Genomic DNA, 14,005 nt, shown 5'->3' on the forward strand with positions numbered 1-14,005 from the left:
TGCAATGAACCTTGAGAATTATCCTTGTCTCTCCACGTTGAAGCCCTCTCGAAGTTCCAGAGTGTGTCCTGCGTGGACCTGGGAGTTCGGCGTCTGTCTTCCGGGTCTCGGCATTGGGCCCGGGATCCGGGGATGAGCGTCGGCGATGTGTCGCTGACAACGGTCCCGAATCCCGGACTGACATTGTGCATCGACTGTCTGCCTAGAATCAAGATCCGGCAATGACCTGGAGACTGAAGCATACGGCAAACAAGGCGAAATGATATTTGGATAGACAGTGCTAGCTTGAAGGGTTGCCGGCATTCTCAACCTTCTCTTCGAAATGAAGCGATGTCAGCCTTTAACATCCTCGTCAATCTATCACTGAACATTGGAGGAATTGTTATACGCTCTTAGATTGGATACTGAGTTCCTGTACCATTGGCTTCTTTCACTTGGAGCAAAGACGTACTAGAAACCGTGATCTATGTAAATGAAAATAGCATAAACAAATCTCAAAAACCAGACCCACAATTCCACTCTATGAACTTGAAATAAAATAGCCGAGGTGCTTAAAGAAAGTCAGACAACATCAAAAGGCTCACGATATCGTCGCAGCTCGCGCCCCAACCAAAGGCCGTAGTCTCCCCTCCAAGCGTCGTGGTCTCTTCGCCTCCCGCGCGAACCACCGCTGCTCCCCGAGAATCATCTCAAAGCCGACCTTCCGCTCTTCCGCCAGCTTATCCAAGATGGCCAAAACAATAGGGCGAACGACTAGCTGCGACACATCCCCGGGAAGACCACCGTACATGCGCTCCACGAGCTCCGAGACGCTCAGACTCCCCTTCCCGCCATGGCCGGGTGGAGAAGTAGAAGGCAAAGACAATGCTCTGGCAGCTTCAAGCGTCACACAAACATGCCGCTCCCTCGCCTCCTTTTGGCGAATGCACTCGTCCATTTTGCGTGGCAGGTCGGCAATGACAGGCCCGTGGGCGGGGTACCCAACGCGGCACCCCAGAGCAGCCATATCAGCCAAACTCTGCGTAAATGTACCAAGGTCCTCGAAGACGCTCTGGCCCTGGCCGAGTACATTATCGCCAGTGAAAAGCGCGTCCTCTTCCTCCAGCATGAAGCACATGTGATCGTGGGCGTGGCCGGGCGTGAAGACGGCTTGCACGGTGGCGCCCTCGACGGAGAAGACCTGCCCGTGCGTGATGGCCCGCTGGCCGCGGTCCGGTTCGCACTTGTAGACGCAGTCGGCGTATTCGGGGCGGCGGGCGAGGAGATCCGGCACGCCGCCCGTGTGGTCGCTGTGCCAGTGCGTCAGCAGGACGTGGCTCAGCTCGACGTCGAGGTCGTCCAAGACGCGGAGCAGGCTGTCGATCCAGGCGTGAAAGCCCTGGCCCGTGTCAATGAGAAGGCGGCGCCGGCCGGTGCCCACGAGGTAGGTGTTGGTGCCCTGGAGACGCATCAGACCCGCGTTGCCACCCATGATACGGACGACGCGTTTGGTAAGGTGAGAGACGTCCGGGAGAGGGTCGAGGCGGCCATGCTGCGCCGAGAGGTAGTCGCCCCAGACGCACTCGTTCAGCGTTGCGAGCGCGGATGGCATGTTTGCTTTCGTTGAGGGGGGCTATGCTGTCCTCGAGTGAGAGAGTTCGCACATGGGTGTGAACAAGAGTACTTGACTATCTATCTACAGGTCGGGTGGCTCGTCGGGGCTCGGGCTCCGAAGTCTTCGGTGTTATCGACTCTTGGACAATGTGTTTGAATCCTTTGAGCCGTCTTGCTATCTGTGGCTATTTTGTTGCTTGACCGATGCTGAAATTCATCCGACTCATCCCCGATATTGCCGAGGGATAGAGGCGGGGGATCTGTTCATGGGCTTGCATCAGGGACTAATAAGGAGCTGGTTTGAAAGATTCACTGGCCAGGAGCGACTGAAAATCAGGAATAACACATAGAAAGCTTCCCGGAACACATTCAAGTATAATAATCAACCACTCATTGCATTTGTGAATTTGTAAAATTCTATGGACTCAATTCAAGCTGTATATAGCTTGGTTAGGAGGAACATCATGCTCAGGCCTCGTGCACCTGGGCCCTGAGATTGTCCACATCACTCTCGGTCTCAACGCGTACGCGGCATCCCTTGATGTCCGTCTTGGCTAGGATGTTGGCGTAAACACGGCCAAAGACGGACGACTTCATGGTGCCGTGCTGCTCGGCAACGACATCGACCTCGACGCGCTGCGCGAGGTAGATCTCATTGAAGCGAACGTTGGTGTCAGCGAGGCCCTTGATGGCCGAGTAGGCGAAGGAGAACATGGCACCCTGCGAGATGGCCGGCAGGGCGCGGTCCCCCTTGTCACCCTGGGAGCCAGTGCAGGTGGTCCAGGTGCTTGGCGTGTCCTTTTGGTCGAGGAGATATGGAACGGTGGCGCGGTAGGCGACTTGCGGTTGTCAGCATGACTTGCGTGGTGGAGGTAGACAGAGACAAGTAGGCGACTTACAAAAGTTGGATTCAAAGTTGTGCGTCATGAACTCCCGAAGCTCCTCGGTGGTGGCCTCAAGCAAGGTCCTTTCGGTGTAGCCGCCTCCCACTGCAGTCGGTGTTAGTCGAGCGGGGGCAAAATGGGGGGGAAGCTCATACCAGAGGAGAAGACGTGCTGGAAGGCTGGCAGGGCTCCCGCTCGCACCTTGTCAACGACCCGCTGGACGCCTTGGTCGGAGATGACATCGGCCTCGACAAAGGTGATCTTGTCCTGACCCTCGTTGACGTTCTCTTTGATCTTCTTGGCCGAATCCTGGTTGCGGACCACAGCGAGGACGTTGAGGCCTGAGCGCAGGGCACCCAGAATGGCGGCGATGCCAATGTTGCCGGTGGCGCCGATGACTAGCACGGTTTGGGCCATGTTTTCTACTTCTAGGTGCGGAGCGGTATCATCAGATGGCGAGGATGGAAAGTTGAGAAGGATCAAGAAGTGAGGAGATCAAGTGGTATGGTGTGGTATGATGCGCTGTCCCTTTTCAGAAGAGGAAGACGTCTGAGACTGCCGGGGCGTACTCCTTTAAACACCACCAACTCAAAGCTCGGCTTTCTTGCCAGTATGAGCAAACATTACGACCAACATAACCGACCTGAATTATTAAGCATGCGTGGGTCTCATTGTGTCTCGACATGATGCATACGACTTATTACCACCTGAACGGGACGCGAGGAGATGCCTAAAGCTGCAGACGGAGTGTGCGCCCAGATTTCTCCACGATGAGTAGAGGATGCTTGTTTCTGAAAGCGACCCCTTCAAGACCGTGACCCGTGATAGCGTGTGACTTCCTGACCGTGCCTTACCCGCGCCCGGGGCACCTTTGAGACCACATTCAAGTTCAACGGCTGTTATAGAGTTACATGTCTCCCACGCCTCGCTCCGACCTTCTCCCCTCTGATCAACAGGCTGAATACGGACCACGGATAGGGGCAGCCAATTGGGTCTATCCTGAGGCCCGCGGGCGGGAGCGTGCCGCATGCATGCAGCCTTGGCAGCTTACAGCCAAGCCTTTGCTCGGCGAGGCTGGGCGGCTGACCCCTCCCGGAGCAAGTCGTGGCATGCCCCGCCCTGTGCCGCAGCAGGTGGGAGGTGGAGTCGGGGCTATAAACTCCGGGGCCGGAGTGGCGCCGGTCCCGTGCCCCGAGCCCCGAGCCACAGTCCCGATGACCGGCCGCCGGGCGTGGTGACAAACCAAAACACCAAAAGCCCGGTAGACGATGACGAGAATCCCTGCGAGGGTGGAAGAAAGATGGGTAGGCAATCACATGATGGACGACTCTATACACCTGGCTCGTGTCTTGGGGATTCTTGATGGAAATTTCATATCACGTTGGATAGTCCCCTATGAAGTCTTCGTTTTCTCTCTAGCAATCACCCTGAAAAAGAAAAAGAAAAAGAAAAGAAGAATGGCATCATTTACTACTGAGACCGCCGCCGTGATCCTCCCTGGGTCGACCATCCTGGTGACCGGGGCCAATGGCTACCTGGGCTGCCGCTTCTCAAACACGTTGATCGAGCGAGGCTACCGAGTCCGTGGCGTAGTGAGAGACAAGGAAAGGTGCCAGCACATTCAGGACTTTTTTGACCAAAAGTACGGAGCCAAGGGCCAGTTTGAGCTGTTCGAAATTCCCGACCTGACCAAGCAGGGGGCCTTTGGCGATGCCGTGAAGGGTGAGTGTATTTTTCTCTTGTTCTACATATGTATCCGGCATGCTAATTCGCGTAGGATGCGCTGGCCTCGTCCACTTCGCCGTAGACAACGGCTTCTCCCCCGACCCCACCGTCGTCGTGGACGGCTCCGTCGCCCTTACTCTCCGCGCTCTCGAGGCAGCGGCCTCCGAGCCTGGCCTGCGTCGCTTTGTCCTCACATCGTCCTACATCACGGCGTGCCAGTACCGCATGAACGAGGCCTACGAGGTCACGCAAGCCAGCTGGAACGACGACTACGTCGAAAAGGCCTGGGCGCCGCCGCCCTATAACGGCGACCGCTCGCTCTATGTCTACGGCGCCGCCAAAGTGCAGTGCGAGCGGGCCATGTGGCGCTTCGTCAAGGAGCGGGCACCGTCTTTCGTCGCCAACGCCGTGTTGCCCGACTTCGTCACGGGCCCATCCATGCCACATGCCAAGCCCAACGTCGGCCCAATGTCCTTCGCCCTCGAGGCGCTATGGGACGGCGGCGAGGCCTGGAAGTTCCTGGGCCCACAGTGGATGGTCGATGCCGAGGACGCGAGCCTGCTGCACCTCGGCGCGCTGCTACACCCCGGTTACCAAGGGGAGCGCATCCTCGGTTGCGCGCACCGCAAGAGCTGGGGCGACTGGATCAGACGACTGAGGGAGATGTATCCACAGCACTCGTTCCCAGGTAGGTGCTTGTCTATGGTGGTCCCCAATTTACGGATTGGGAGACTTTGCAAAGAAAAAGCTGCTGACGTCGTATTGTAGATGCTCCAGAGAAGGAGGACGAGAACTTGGAGAGTATTGTGGACCGGCCCAGGGCCGAGGAGCTCTTGAAATGGCTAGGGAGGGATGGATTCCGGCCCATGCAGGATTCGATGAAGGACGCGTTCGACACCATGGCCAAACGGGGGCGGGGGGGAGATGATGCATAATCAGCTTGTTCTCAGTACATAATCAACGAGATCGAAAGCTAAGAAATGTTGTGTCAAAGTCTCGACGGAAAAGATATCGAATATGTGTAAAAATTCATGTTGATATATTTCTATCTACCTTCACACAGCATCCATAGTTCCATTTCGTGAAGGATGCATATAAATTTCTAGTAGGGCTGTAAACACAACGGAGAAGAGCCTACGCTCCCTGCTGGAGCTTCTTTAAAGTCTCTCTTGTGCGTGAGCCTCAATCATGCAATGCCCTCACGGTTCCCCGTGGCCATTCTACAGAGCGCTTCAAGCTCCTGGCAGATCTTGGGCATGGCCAGACGACACCACTGCGACGCGCTCGCGTCCCCGCTGCTCTCCGTGTCCTCGGCGGCCCAACACACGTCAAGCTCCCTAAACTTGTGGATCAAGCCCTTCATCTTCTGCAGCTCCCGCAGGAGAATGCCGCTTTGCAGGACAGCTTGGTCCTCGGCGTCGAGCTGTAGCTCCCCGAGCTGTATGCTCACGGGGCGCATGCTCGGGACGCCGCCTTTACCGACATCCCTGCCGCCATCGAAACTACCAGATTGAGACGCCGAGGATCCAGAGGTGACCGAGCCTGGTTGCTGCTGCTGCTCCAGCACTGCTGCCTCGTCTGCGCCGCCGGACTGGCTCGGTGTGTTCAGCGCACAGATGGCGACACGATACCAGAACAAGACCTTGGATAGGATGGCCACATCGAGGAGAGCCATGTGAGGGTACCGGGAACAGGGGCAGTCAAACAGGTCCGGCAACGTGGCCAGCGCCGCGCGGTTGGCCAGTATAATCTTGTCGACGCTCGGGATCGTCACGGGACCGTCGCCGTCCACGGGTGGCACATCGGCGGCCGATGCTTGCTTCACGTGGGCGAATAGACTTGGATCGTAATGAAGGGAGCGGAGGAGGTTAGATGCCCGGTTCTCGCAGTCGTGCTCAGGAAGCTGTTGCTCGGGCATGCCGGCAAACAGGATTGCCCCAGGGCTGTCCCCCTCCAACGGTGACATCCACGGCGAGTCGATGTGCCCGCGTTCATGGTCATGGTCATCTCCGCCACCAACAAACGGCTCTTGGCTAGACAAAGCAAAGTCCAGGTCATCCCACGCCCCGGCGGCAGCGTCGGGGCAGATGGAGAGCGAACCCATTGGATTGGGCCCTGATGACAGGCTTCTCGGCGCAGCAAGGAGGGCATCCGTCGGGACCGCGTCATGAGAATAGATGGAGAGCTGGCGGTCGATCTGGCTTTGTCTCTGCTGCACCCGCTTGTACCACGGCTTGGATCCGTTCCGTCGGGAGACGCTGTAGACGCAGTACAGCCCGCTGGCCACGCAGCGCTGGCAGGCGGGACGGGCCTTGTCGCATTTCACCTTTGTCGTAGAACAGGCGTCGCATGCCAGCCGGAGACGGACGGGCCCGGTTCTATGAGCCTGGGGAGGGTCGGCCATGGCTCGGCTCATGGACAGGAACCTATCTCTCTATTCGTCTTTCTCAGGGAACGAACGAGAAGTCGGCTGTGTGATGATATGATGTCCCCCTCCCCCGTGATGGGCCTATGAACAGGCAAGCATCGGGGTTCTTATTGTCCGCTTCTTCTCAGACTCTCCATCCCGTGACGCCGCATCGCTGCAGAAGTGACGGCCTTTCAAACCACAGCAAACACGGGTTGGCGGCAAATGCTCGGCGGCGTAGTTGCCCCAGGATGGTAAAAGGGATTCGGGTGGAGAGACGGTCTTCGACACCATACAGGAAGAGGTGCGTGGCCTGCTTCTTAACTCCTTGGCGCAGATTCTGCAGCCTGCATGTCTACGGCTCCTCTTCAGCAAGGTGGGATAGGGCATCTTCACCCAGCCTCAACGGCGATGTCAAAATGAAGTCTCGGTTTCGTCAATACGCGAGACAACTCGGGTCCCAACGAGTAAAAAGACTTCATCACAAAGTCCTTCCAATGTCAGCGTAGCATTCTTGGCGCCTGCATCCCTGTACAGCCGTCTAACTTACTTTGTTTGGAAGGCCAGTCAGCCTGCTTACCAGATAGGAAGGTCGATCTTTCTGCGTGCTCGTAAGGCTGTACCGTGGGGGCAGTACGTATTGTTGGCAAGAATGACTGTAGTCCGATTGAGTGAGGAGAAATCTGAAGAACCAGCCGTGAAACTCCGTCTTTCACTTTGTGGGCTATCTTATCATCCAGGGAAAGAAGATGTCTTTCCTGCCCGATCATAATTCGCACATATAGTCCATTGGCTTGAGATACAAAGACCCTAAATGCATACGATTTTGAAAGAAATTCCCTAAGCAATGCCAGCCTCCGACTTGGCCATGGTCAATGGTTAGAGAATCTTATTTATTTCTTAGTGGTTCTGGAGCTTGTCTTCGTCTGCTTATGGCCGGGTGCCATGCAATTACACAACCCCTCCAGTCAGCTGTTTATATAGTCTCTTAACCTAGTTGGCGCCTCTTCCTCCCAGTTTCCTCATAGCTGACCCGTCTCAGACCGTAACATCTATTCGGACACATCTCTTGTTCACCTCGTAGTCGCACAAACCCCGCAAGGCACCCCCATAAGCGACAGGATCCGTGGGATCGTGCATGTGGCTTAGCGGGCCGTATCGCCCGCCCTAGCCGACCGGGGAGAGGGGCAGGGAGAGGAGGAGATTGCCTGAGGATCTCCTATCACCCCCCCGACGCAAGGCAAAGGAGCTGTGACGGCCCCTCTTCCGATGTCTCCGGTGCTATCGGGTCCAAGGGTTCCTGAGAAACCCAAACCTGATCACCAACTGCGGTGTATTTTACGCAGAAAAGACATGCAGAAGCGACATCTTTGGATCGCCAGCCTCGTAACTCGCTTTGTCTATGACCGCCCACGCCACAAAGTCCCCTTCGAGGGTCGACCCGTTATCCATCTTGACCTTTGATCGCGTCTCAGTCGCTGCCATTCCTAGGAACCGGAAGGGTTCATCCGCACATACCTTGGCATTACCACGCAGCATGAGCTCAAGACCGGGGCTCTGGTCGGCAAACACGGCGTAAATGGTGTGTCTTTGCTCCGAGAAGCCGCTGCTGAACGCGGTGGTGATGGCGTTGGAAATGACTCAAGACAGGCCCGGTTGTTAGCAAACGAAAAAGGCCAAGTGTAGCTCCCTGCCCAGCTCAAGATGGTTGAAGGAGAAATAAGTCTGAAACACACCTTCGCGCCCTGTAAATGTCTTCCCCAGGTCGATGAATGACCCGTCCGGGGTGAATGCGGCAGCGACCTCGGGCCCCCCGTTGGGGTCGTCTGCCGCCTTGTACGCCCGCGCCAGGTTCTCCTTGATGAGAGGATCAATGTCAATCGCCGGCCAGGTCGCGTGGTCTATCCCGGCGGAGCTGATGGACGCCGGGAGGAGGCCCAGGACGGCCAACGCGGCGCTGAAGAGAGTGGTGCCGTTAGTCATGGCGCCTGTGTAACCACGGATCATTTGCTTGCTGAGTTTGTCATTTTTGCCTGTTCTTGCGCCTCCTCGCGATATATACACCTGGCCCGTCTTGGTGACCGGTGTTTCTCTCGGCGAAGGGATTGCGCTATCTTGGACTTTGGCTCTTACGCCCATCCTTGAGCAATACTCTTCGGTGATTCTATCTTCTCCTATTCGTCCTGTGCCGTGTCTCGCCGTATACAATCCCGATGGTTTCGGCTTTGGTGGCCTTTAAAGAGAAACACCCGCTACACTTAACCATGTGTTGATGCAGTCTAGACCCTTTCAGACACAGCCCGACCCCCCTTTCCCCTCCCCATCCTTCACGAAATCTTATACCGAACTTCGTACCGAACATGACGGCTTGGGCTAGACGCGCTGACGGCAGCGGTATTTACACCCGGACATGCGGCCCCATGGAACACGCATACGTTACCATGGTCCACACCACCCGCAGCCACGGCCGCGAAGACTTTGTCATCAGCTACATCCTCCAGTTCAGGGAGGATGCTGAACCTCTCGGCCATCAACTGCTCCTCAAGCAGCGGCTGCGCGAAGCCTGGAAGGTCCTCCGCTTCGAGCACCCCATGATCGCCGTCGAGCTGGGCCATGACGGGCAGTCTCTGCTGTACGCATCAACCGTAGACCAAAATTCCTCGCTGGAAGACTGGCTGGCCGAGACATTCATCGTTGAGACGGACGAGCAAAGACCGGCCGGGGCGGTGTTCTCCGAGCTCCGGCCGCCGCGTCTCATGGAGCTGCGGTTTCTCCCCAATACAGGCGAGCTGCTCCTGCGGTCGTCGCACTGGCGCATCGATGGGGCCGGATGCTCGCTGCTGATGGACCGTTTCTTCGACATCATGGCGACCGAAGAGATGGGTAGCCTGGCGTGGGGCGAGGAAATTTCCAGACTCCCTCCCGCCCTCGAGGACGCCCTGCAGTTGCCGAGTGAGTCATCGCCGGAGCATCAGAAATGGGGCTCGGAGTGGATTTCCGACTTTGGGTCGGCATCGCCGTCCGTCGGTCTTCCTTGCCGTCCGAATCCCGAGCGGAACCCGGGGAGCCCCGGTCGCGAGCTTCTCGTCCTGAGCGAAGAGGATACGGCCACGCTCGTTTCGGCGTGCAAGACTGCCGGCATTACCGTCACGGCAGCTCTCCACGCGGCCGTCATTCTTCAAACGCGGGAGATGGCCCCGGCGGAAACAAGGAGCAACAACTTCATGGACGTTCTCATGTGTGACTTGCGGTCCTACCTGCCTGAGCCGTGCGTGGAAGCCCTTACACCCTTGCGGACCTTTCCCAGCCGCCCGTGACTGATTCTTCGAGCTCAGGTATAACACGAGTGCCTACGCCGTGATAATCTGCTCCATGCCGCAGCTCGGCGTCTTTGGCTCGCTCGCCGAGCGGGACTTCCTAGGTACGGCCAGGATAGTGATGGAAAGCTCCAGGGTGTATGACATGCACATGATGCTACAGTCGCTGCGTCCTGCCTCGGTTGCGTTCAAGCAGATGCTGGAAATGGGCGCGGCTTCGACAGAGGTTAGTAAACGAATTCATGATTCATCATTGTGTTTTTTGAGAAATTCCCAATCTGACGTTCCAGTGGCAGACGCCTGTGGTCGTACCACCCGTGGTGAGTAGCCTGGGGGTTCTGGAGAAGTACATAGGTCCTCGACACGGAAACATCACGATTGAAAGGGTCCATAGCATCTCGGCCATCCAGAGCCCCCAGCCGACGCTGTGCTTAAACAGCTGGCAGGGACGTACCTCGCTTGATATGGTGTATAACGATGGCTATATAACGCCTGGATTAGCTCGTGAGTTTGTCAGGGGCGTTGTTTCTGTCGTGTCGAAGGGCCTCGACATCAAAGTTGGCGGAGTGGGAAATTAGTTAGAATGATGCCCGGGTCAGGAGAGAGCGGCGGCATGGGAAGTGATTCTACAACAGCATCAAACTTTTGGATTCTTAAGTGTTGGTCTCGGAAGGATATTTTTATCTGCCACCCAGGCATTGAAACATTCATAAAGTATGCATCAAGGGCGGCGGCCTACACGAACATTGAAAACCAATTAACATCAAAACGCGGCCTCAGTCGTCGAGCCCTCTTGCAACACCAAGCGCAGACGGGCGTCATTCCTCGGCATAAACTTCGCCTTGAACGGCTTGGCGTGGCGGAGGGGATACATGTCAAAAGCGTCTTCCGACACGTCCATAGCCGAGGCCTTTCCGCCCTTCTCGGCGCTCGTCGGCGGCCGGATCTCAAACGCCCACAGGACATTGGCCAGCATCAGAGCCAGGTTGCTCTCGGCGAGCCGCGTGCCGGGACATACCCTCCTCCCAGCGCCAAAAGTCCAGTGATCCCGCGCCTGAGCGTCGGCCATGGCAGCGTAATCGCCGGCGAACTTTGTATGGCCGAGGTACCTCTCAGGCCGGAACGCAAACGGGTCCGGGTACCGCTCTGCGTCGAAGTGCAGCGCTACCGTGTTACACACTATAGCGGTGCCTTTGGGAATAACGAAGTTCTTGTACGTTACGTCGGCGTCGGTGAAGTGGCGGATCGCCCACGGCGGCATCGTATTGCGGCGCAGGACCTCCTTGACGCAGGCCCAAACATAGGGGAGACGCGATACATCAGACATGGCCGGGGCGCGGTCGTCCCCGACAACGGCCGCGATCTCCTTCGCCGCGGTGGCCTGGACATCCGGGTAGGCTGCAAGGTAGAGGACGAGGTTATGAAAGGTGGCGGTGGACGTGGCCGAGCCTGCGTCGACGAGGCCGCCTGCGATCCAAGCGAGGTCCTCCTCCTCGAGACCCTGCTCTTTAAAGTCTGACTCGATCATCTGCTTCGCGTAACAAGAGGTCTCGGCGGCGGCATCGCCGGTGAATTGCGCCTTGAGGCGGTTCCACATGCGCATTTTGACCCAGAGGATCCATTCGGCGTCGCGCGCCGCGGCCTTGTACGACGGTTGCGCCCAGATCGGCAAGCTGGCCAAGGGGGGAATCAGGTCCTCGACAAAGTAGCCAGGCTGCTGGATCTTAGAGAGCAGTTTGGCGCTCTGCTCGGTGTAGCGAATGTCCTCGTCGTTGACGCTGGTCGCGGGACGGCCGTAGACGGCGCGCATGAGGGTCGAGAAGAGCATGCGGTGGATGTGCTTGTAGAAGGCGGCTTCTTCTGTGTTATCCGTTGCGAGGTCGTGTAGCAGGCGCGATATCTCTACAGTCTGGTATGGGATGAAGGACTCGACTGCCTTGGCTGTCAGGATGCGGTGGCAGAGCTGGCGGTATGCCCTCCATTTGGGACCGTACGACATGGTTGGCATGCGTCTACCGCCGACAACCACGTCGGACATAGGCATGGGTAGTTTGGATGAGGTTGAAACAGACTTGGTTCGGGGTTAGTCAATTGAGGCCCGAATCACTATAATGTGCCACATATCACGTACCTGCTTGTCGAACACTGCCTTGACGGCCTCTGGGCTGTTCAGGACCACCCAATGATGCCATCCGACCTGGACACGAAACACCTCCCCATACTGCATTGCCCAGTAGCGGAACTTCGTCAGGGTGTCTGGGGGCAGCTGAATTCCAAGCCCAACGTAGGGATTCAGGGCAGGACCGGGAATACTTCGCAGACGTCGGTCGACCAGCACCCAGGGGAGGACCGCAACAAACAGAATCAGCAACAAGAGAGCGCCCGAGAGGGGCATAGCTGCCAAGATGGAAGTAGAGGGTTGTGAAGCCAGCATTTTGGACGTGGTTGTGATATGGAATACAATGTTACAGAAGATGTGTCTTCAGTAATTTTGAATTGATTAATAAATTCTATGAAAAAGATATAAGAGCGATTCTTCTCAGTAGCTGAAGACGCAGGGTCTTTCGGGACTCACGCCATCTGCTCGGCGTTGGGTTCGGCATAGGCCGGGAAATAGAGGTCAGGAGGCTTCCACTTCGACATGCTGAACCCCTTCTTGCGCGACTGGAATGACCATTTGTCAAGTCTTCATCCCAATCCTTGAAATATTTTCTTCTGCAGGCTTGAGGACCAGATTCGAGCCATCCACACGCGCAATGGCGACCACAAACGGGGCCGGACCGAAAGACTCGCTTCACGACGCAAGCCTCTTCATGACTCAACTCTTAGTACAGCAGCAACAATACTACTGCTTGCAGTTCATCGACCACTTCCGAATTCTTGATGCCGTGCCCCTGCAACCTGGAAGCAACCCGTACGCAACAGTCGCCGCGCAGACCGGTGTGCCGGAGCCGAGGCTCAAGGCCGTCGCCAGGATGATCATGACGACCGGCTTTCTCGCCGAGACCCCCGACGGGAGCAGCCTGGAACACAGCGCTCTCTCTGCGGTTTTTGTAGAGAATGAACATATGCGCATCCAATTGCGGCATCTGGTCGAGAAGACGGTACCGCTGATGGGTGCCTTCACAAGGGCGACGGAGCTCTGGGGTGACACGAAGGCGCCCAACCAGACAGCATACAACCTCGCTTTCGAGACGAACCTGCCATTCTTCGAGCACCTCAAGTCTCGAAGAGACCTCAGCGATGAGTTTGACTCGTACATGAAGAGCCAGGCCGTAGCGCACTCAGGAGCCAGGGTCGACCACGTCCTGCGCGGGTTCGACTGGGCGGCGCTGAAAGCCGAGGCCTTAGTCGTTGATGTAAGTGAAAGTGCCCGTCCCAAGTATAACCATGTTCTACTCGCTGATAGGACAATCACCGCAGATTGGAGGCGGCGCCGGCGCCGCAGCCAAGATCCTAGCCACGGCACACCCGCACCTCCGCATCGTCGTGCAAGACCTCGCGGGGCCCATCCACAACGCCCGCGGGCAGCTCGCTCTTCTCCCGCAGGAAGTTGCTGCGCGCATCAGCCTTCAGAAGCATGACATGTTCGACGAGCAGCTGGTCCGTGGTGCGGACGTCTATTTTCTCCGTACCATCATCCACGACTGGCCTGATGCCGAATCGATAATGATCCTGCGGCGTCTCGTGGCAGCTATGAAGCCCGAAAGTCGCATCGTCATCATGGACATGGTCTTACCTGCTCCCGGGGTGGGCTCGTCTTTGTTAGAGGCGGCACTGCGGCAGAAGGACTTGGCCATGACGCAGACCTTCAACGCGAGAGAGAGGGAGGTGTCTGAGTGGGAGAGCCTCATTGCGGCTGTGGACGAACGTGTGGTTATTCGCGGAATCCTGCGGCCGGAGGGTTCTCAGCATTCTGTCATTGAGGTGGGATTCCGTAGGAGTAGTTAGTGAATAAGAGATTTATATTGTGAAATCAGTTTCCCACTACGTGCAAGTCAAGTTGAGGGGGGTTAAAAACCAACCAGAAAATCTATAGAGGTTGTCACATTATAGAAGCTGTCAATGAAGCTGGCCAG

General features: G+C 56.9%; 9 protein-coding genes across 9 annotated transcripts; 4 read left to right on the forward strand and 5 right to left on the reverse strand.

Annotated features, from left to right (window-relative positions):
* Positions 1-580: 580 nt before the first annotated feature.
* On the reverse strand, positions 581-1,591 carry CORC01_09701 (metallo-beta-lactamase superfamily protein; the record flags this gene model as incomplete). The annotated part of the gene is made up of 1 exon (XM_022621330.1): positions 581-1,591. One exon carries the CDS (start codon positions 1,589-1,591, stop codon positions 581-583), a length of 1,011 nt encoding a protein of 336 aa, XP_022472206.1.
* A 470-nt stretch (positions 1,592-2,061) lies between these two features.
* Positions 2,062-2,894, reverse strand: CORC01_09702 (uncharacterized protein; the record flags this gene model as incomplete). The annotated part of the gene is made up of 3 exons (XM_022621331.1): positions 2,062-2,432; positions 2,493-2,582; positions 2,633-2,894. The coding sequence occupies 3 exons, from the start codon at positions 2,892-2,894 to the stop codon at positions 2,062-2,064; spliced, it is 723 nt and encodes a 240-aa protein (XP_022472207.1).
* Positions 2,895-3,388: 494 nt separating this feature from the next.
* CORC01_09703 (uncharacterized protein) lies at positions 3,389-3,715 on the forward strand (the record flags this gene model as incomplete). Its single annotated transcript, XM_022621332.1, has 1 exon — positions 3,389-3,715. One exon carries the CDS (start codon positions 3,389-3,391, stop codon positions 3,713-3,715), a length of 327 nt encoding a protein of 108 aa, XP_022472208.1.
* Positions 3,716-3,934: 219 nt separating this feature from the next.
* Positions 3,935-5,137, forward strand: CORC01_09704 (aldehyde reductase; the record flags this gene model as incomplete). Its single annotated transcript, XM_022621333.1, has 3 exons — positions 3,935-4,199; positions 4,255-4,890; positions 4,971-5,137. The coding sequence occupies 3 exons, from the start codon at positions 3,935-3,937 to the stop codon at positions 5,135-5,137; spliced, it is 1,068 nt and encodes a 355-aa protein (XP_022472209.1).
* Positions 5,138-5,388: 251 nt separating this feature from the next.
* Positions 5,389-6,606, reverse strand: CORC01_09705 (uncharacterized protein; the record flags this gene model as incomplete). The annotated part of the gene is made up of 1 exon (XM_022621334.1): positions 5,389-6,606. The coding sequence occupies one exon, from the start codon at positions 6,604-6,606 to the stop codon at positions 5,389-5,391; it is 1,218 nt and encodes a 405-aa protein (XP_022472210.1).
* A 1,341-nt stretch (positions 6,607-7,947) lies between these two features.
* On the reverse strand, positions 7,948-8,616 carry CORC01_09706 (uncharacterized protein; the record flags this gene model as incomplete). The annotated part of the gene is made up of 2 exons (XM_022621335.1): positions 7,948-8,249; positions 8,346-8,616. 2 exons carry the CDS (start codon positions 8,614-8,616, stop codon positions 7,948-7,950), a joined length of 573 nt encoding a protein of 190 aa, XP_022472211.1.
* Positions 8,617-8,969: 353 nt separating this feature from the next.
* On the forward strand, positions 8,970-10,254 carry CORC01_09707 (uncharacterized protein; the record flags this gene model as incomplete). Its single annotated transcript, XM_022621336.1, has 3 exons — positions 8,970-9,877; positions 9,945-10,156; positions 10,217-10,254. 3 exons carry the CDS (start codon positions 8,970-8,972, stop codon positions 10,252-10,254), a joined length of 1,158 nt encoding a protein of 385 aa, XP_022472212.1.
* Positions 10,255-10,689: 435 nt separating this feature from the next.
* On the reverse strand, positions 10,690-12,360 carry CORC01_09708 (cytochrome P450 76C3; the record flags this gene model as incomplete). Its single annotated transcript, XM_022621337.1, has 2 exons — positions 10,690-11,997; positions 12,058-12,360. 2 exons carry the CDS (start codon positions 12,358-12,360, stop codon positions 10,690-10,692), a joined length of 1,611 nt encoding a protein of 536 aa, XP_022472213.1.
* A 322-nt stretch (positions 12,361-12,682) lies between these two features.
* CORC01_09709 (uncharacterized protein) lies at positions 12,683-13,877 on the forward strand (the record flags this gene model as incomplete). The annotated part of the gene is made up of 2 exons (XM_022621338.1): positions 12,683-13,285; positions 13,350-13,877. 2 exons carry the CDS (start codon positions 12,683-12,685, stop codon positions 13,875-13,877), a joined length of 1,131 nt encoding a protein of 376 aa, XP_022472214.1.
* Positions 13,878-14,005: the final 128 nt, after the last annotated feature.

Source organism: Colletotrichum orchidophilum (assembly GCF_001831195.1).
Source record: "Colletotrichum orchidophilum strain IMI 309357 chromosome Unknown Scaffold_89.1, whole genome shotgun sequence".
NCBI lineage: Eukaryota > Fungi > Ascomycota > Sordariomycetes > Glomerellales > Glomerellaceae > Colletotrichum > Colletotrichum orchidophilum.